At 33.6% G+C, this 4,542-nt stretch overlaps 1 protein-coding gene across 1 annotated transcript; it reads left to right on the top strand.

The window, feature by feature from the left end:
- The first annotated feature begins 2,526 nt into the window (after positions 1–2,526).
- LOC18598221 (protein SELF-PRUNING-like) lies at positions 2,527–4,176 on the top strand. Its single transcript, XM_007027654.3, has 4 exons — positions 2,527–2,856; positions 2,988–3,049; positions 3,651–3,691; positions 3,797–4,176. Exons 1-4 carry the CDS (start codon positions 2,659–2,661, stop codon positions 4,012–4,014), a joined length of 519 nt encoding a protein of 172 aa, XP_007027716.1. The 5' UTR covers positions 2,527–2,658; the 3' UTR covers positions 4,015–4,176.
- The last annotated feature ends 366 nt before the right edge of the window (positions 4,177–4,542 follow it).

A 4,542-nucleotide genomic window follows, 5' to 3' on the forward strand; every position in this document is an offset into this window, starting at 1 on the left:
CGGCCACATCCAAGTCTCCTGTAACATACCATGCTAGTAAGAGTATACGTTGAAAGTTAAAGCTTGCTTTTTCCCCTCACCTCAAACATTTTACATAGGCATGCAATGATGGAGCTAAGATTTCATGTTTGGGATGAAAATAATGTTTATAAAACAATCATACTAGAAATTCAATATCTGACAAAAATATAAAGTAACTTAAATGAAAAAAATTTATGTGAAAATTATACAAATAACTACAACCATGTTTTAAGTAGAAAATAAAGATATTTTTTAACAACTATTGCATGTTAAGATTGGACGTCTTTAATTAAACTCGACAGTCTTTCATAGAGTTGAAGGCACCTATCATTGAATCAATGTCAAAATCTCAAATTATTTCCTTTTTAATGAGAATGATAAATGAATTTTTAAAAAAATTATTTGATATTCTATTACTAGTCTCATTTTTAACGAGTTTTATAGTAGAAAATGCATGCTTTGATGTTACAATGGTAACTAAAAGAGTTAAGACAAGCTGGATTAATTTGTCAATAAAAAAGTAAACTTTTGATATTCTTGTCTTCTTCAACAATTGACATAGCTCAAAAAGTATAGATACATTTTTTAAAACTTGATTATGCAGAATGTCAAGCTTGAATAGATTCAATTAATAACTTAGATGTATTTTATCATGTTCAATAAATTCATTAGAATAACAATTATTTGTAAGATTGCAAATACTTTCCACATCAAGCGATTCAAAATCATTCTAAACATTTAAAGATGTGCTAAGAGTGAGCAACTCCATCACATTCTCATTAAATTGGAAATCCATTCTTACAAGAGTAGGTTAATTTTAAAATTATTGTAAAGGTAAAATTATAAAATTAAAAAAAAAAGAATATGTTACAAAAATTTTAAAATCTTTTGGAGCCAAGTCCTCCCCTCCGCCTCTGAAATCGCATGGTTCTCTACTAAAGATGAACCAGCAATACTAGTGAGAAAAGAATAATATGTGTCTAATTAAGAAAATATATATATCTTTTCTTTTAAAGGAAAATGTTCTATCTTAGGAAAGCATAAACCAGACATCGAATGTTCTGTGTTCAATATCGAAAGATCTGGGTTGAAATAGAGTTTTGTAGAAGTAACAATAGCTTCTGACAAGATATAATATCAGCTCCCAAAAGTAAAATGCAAGAGAATTAGTACCTTGTAGCTAAAATCAAATACCAATATTCTTTGTGTTTGCTAATCTTTGAACCGTACGATTGATGTTTCTAGAATCTCTATGACATTAACTATTGTTTTCTGACATGATTGTGATCAGAACTGGAATCATAGTTGATAAATTAATAACAATGTCATGGATTAGCATTGAAGCCCGAGTGCAAAAGTGAAGAGGTGTAGGCTGGAGAAACAAAGGAAAAGAAGAGGGAAAAAAAGGGTTAAACTTAATTTAAAACAAAAAAGATGAAATAGGACACCAACAGAAGGGTCGAGTAATCGAAAAGATGGTTATTTCGATTTAAGTGATCTCAATTCAAATCTTATTAATAGTCTTTTATTGATATTAATCTCCAATACATCAGTTTTTTAAGATATGATACATTTTGTTTTGATTTAAAAGCTTGATCAAATAATTTATTTCGGGTTTGAGCAACCTGTGTACCCCGAATTCTGGTCAGAGAGGAACAACCTATCTATTCGTAGTTTCAGAAAAAGAATGACACATGCATGGCGTGAATGACTCACATGAGGTCCAAACCAAAAAGGCGGACACGCAAAAAAATGGCTTCAAGTTATGGAAAATATACATCTTTTCACCTGACCAATTCGGAACTTCTCTGAATTTCTTTATGACTTTGAAATGACATGGGTGCACTAGCACTCACTGGTTCTGCCTGCTCATTTGTTGTGGAGTTCCTTTATGCTTCTCTTCGCCAAAAGAATCTCTCTGAAATGGTACAAAGTTGTTTTTAAATGTGCATGTGTAATTTCGGGGAGGTTCTAAGAGAACAGTAAGCATTTAACAATTTCTTTAGGATCTTTTCGTTTTCCTCATATGAAAAAGATGAGTTTCCATTATCAGGCCTATTAATATTCAGGCACAGGGTTTCAATATATTTTTCAGTGCATGTTTAACTTTTATGCTTTAAATAAGAGCGAGATGACAACTTGCATACTGAGGACCCACTTCCAGCGATTGTTTATAATTCATTTCTGACCTTAGTATTGAAAAAAATCCCCGGTTGTATGAAACGTAAACAAGCCCAGAGAATAGCCAATCAAGAACCAATTCCAGGGTCCCCCCAACTGAGAAATAATCATGTAACAAACTAATATGATTGAATAGAAAAACAAAGGCACTAAGCTCCCTGATTCAGGTGTCACAAAGGAGTTATAAGACAGATAGAGAGAGAGAGAGAGAGAGAGAAATAGACAGTCCACTCATTTCTTCCTCTATTTCCCATATTATAAACTTTATGCTCTTCATCCCTAAAGCCTATAGCTAGATCTAGAGAATTTATTACAGTCTTTCAGAAGGCAGCCCATACGCTATAAAAAGAGCTTCCGCTTACAGACATCATCCAACAAGAAACACTCTGAGCTGTCTTCTGTATACAGCTCTTTTAATTAGGGCATCTTTGCTCTCGAACTCTCAAAACAGGAACAATGTCAAGAGCAGCAGAACCTCTCGTTGTTGGGAGAGTCATAGGAGATGTTCTGGATTCTTTCATTCCAAGCATTACAATGACAGTCACTTTCAACAACAAGAGAGTCTTTAATGGACATGAGTTCTATCCTTCAACTGTCGCCACCAAACCTAGGGTAGAAATTGAAGGAGGTGATATGAGAACTTTTTTCACTCTGGTAATAACCCTATTCTTCACCTCTACTTCTCTGCTGTCTTTCCCAAAGTCGTTTCACCTTGCTCTAACTCTACTGTTGAAACTCTTCTGTTTAAATTAAAATCTGGTGAGCTGGTGTCTGCTTTGCTGCAGGTTATGACGGACCCAGACGTCCCTGGACCCAGTGATCCTTATTTAAGGGAGCACATTCACTGGTACACCCTACAGCTCTTAATAATATACTAAAAAGCAGCAAACCTTAACTTGTCAAAACCCTATATATTTTAGGGTTGATTACCCTACATTCAATCAATCAACCAACTTCTTTTCTGGTGAATCACTCAACCTAATTGAATCAGTATACATAGTAGAAATAGTTTAGAAGTGACTCTCAATCTCTCTAGTTATTTATTTATTATAGAATTGACCAGTCCATTTCACAGGCCCATAGAAAGAGTTCACTGTTGAGATATATACCTTAATTAGAGCTGGGAGGGCATACCAGTGTGGCTCTACACCCACTATTTCCACTTTTTATCACCACCATGTAGCTTCATATACTATTTTGTTCGGAACCAAACTAATGTTGAGCAGCAAGACTTTGATCTTATTAATTAATAATTAAGATAACAACAAGCATAAACCTATGGTCATATCATGTCTTTATAATTAATCACTAATAGTTAAATTAATGAAAGCTCTAAAAGTTCAACTCTGTAATGATGAAGTCCGCGTGCATTGATAAGAGAGATATAAGCTATGGACAGATATAAAGGGAGACATACTGACAGTTTCATTGATCTGACCATTGTACAGGATAGTCACAGACATCCCGGGCACAACAGATGCCACATTTGGTAGGTTTTTCTGTACTGTCATTAAGTGCTTTTTTGGATTATGAAGAAAGATGAAGTACTGATCTTCTCTCCTTTGGTTTTTTCTGTTGTCATTTGATCAACCAGGAAGGGAGGTGGTGAGCTATGAGATCCCAAGGCCAAATATAGGAATCCACAGGTTTGTGTTCGTTCTTTTCAAGCAGAAACGTAGGCAGATGATTACATCACCTTCTTCACGGGATAACTTCAGCACCCGGGGTTTTGCTGCTGAAAACGATCTTGGTCTCCCTGTTGCTGCTGTTTATTTCAATGCTCAAAGAGAAACTGCTGCAAGAAGACGCTGATTAACCTGCAGAGTCAAAAACTCAATAAAACAAGCTCCATATCAATTGGAAAAGGAAAAAAAATGTGTTCCAAGTAAACTGTGACGAGGTTGTTTTTGTTAGTGAAAGTTATGCAAGTCAATTGATTTTGTATTTGTAAGATATTATATTAATTAGACATATTTCATGTTACATATATTAAGTATATTTTATATAATGTGTGAAGTATTTCTTTATTCATAAGTTTATTTATAAAGTATCATGAGATACTTATATAGATAAAGTTCTTGAAACATAATGACCTTATAAAGAAATTATAAAAGTTATAATTATAAGATTCTTATGCATTAAGGCCTTATTCCTAAATATATTTTTGGTTATAGTAGTATCAAGAATAAGGGCATTGATAATACTTAAAGATTGGTACATGTTAAGCCTTCTTACTTTGAAAGTAAGTAATCGATTTCATACGTTGAAGTATGTGAAATACTTATAACAGTGTATGGGAGCTTGTTAAGAAATAAGTTCACTGAACATGACTTGCTAAAG

This window comes from Theobroma cacao, chromosome 5 (genome assembly GCF_053813885.1).
Source record: "Theobroma cacao isolate CCN51 chromosome 5, ASM5381388v1, whole genome shotgun sequence".
Classification (NCBI taxonomy): Eukaryota; Viridiplantae; Streptophyta; class Magnoliopsida; order Malvales; family Malvaceae; genus Theobroma; species Theobroma cacao.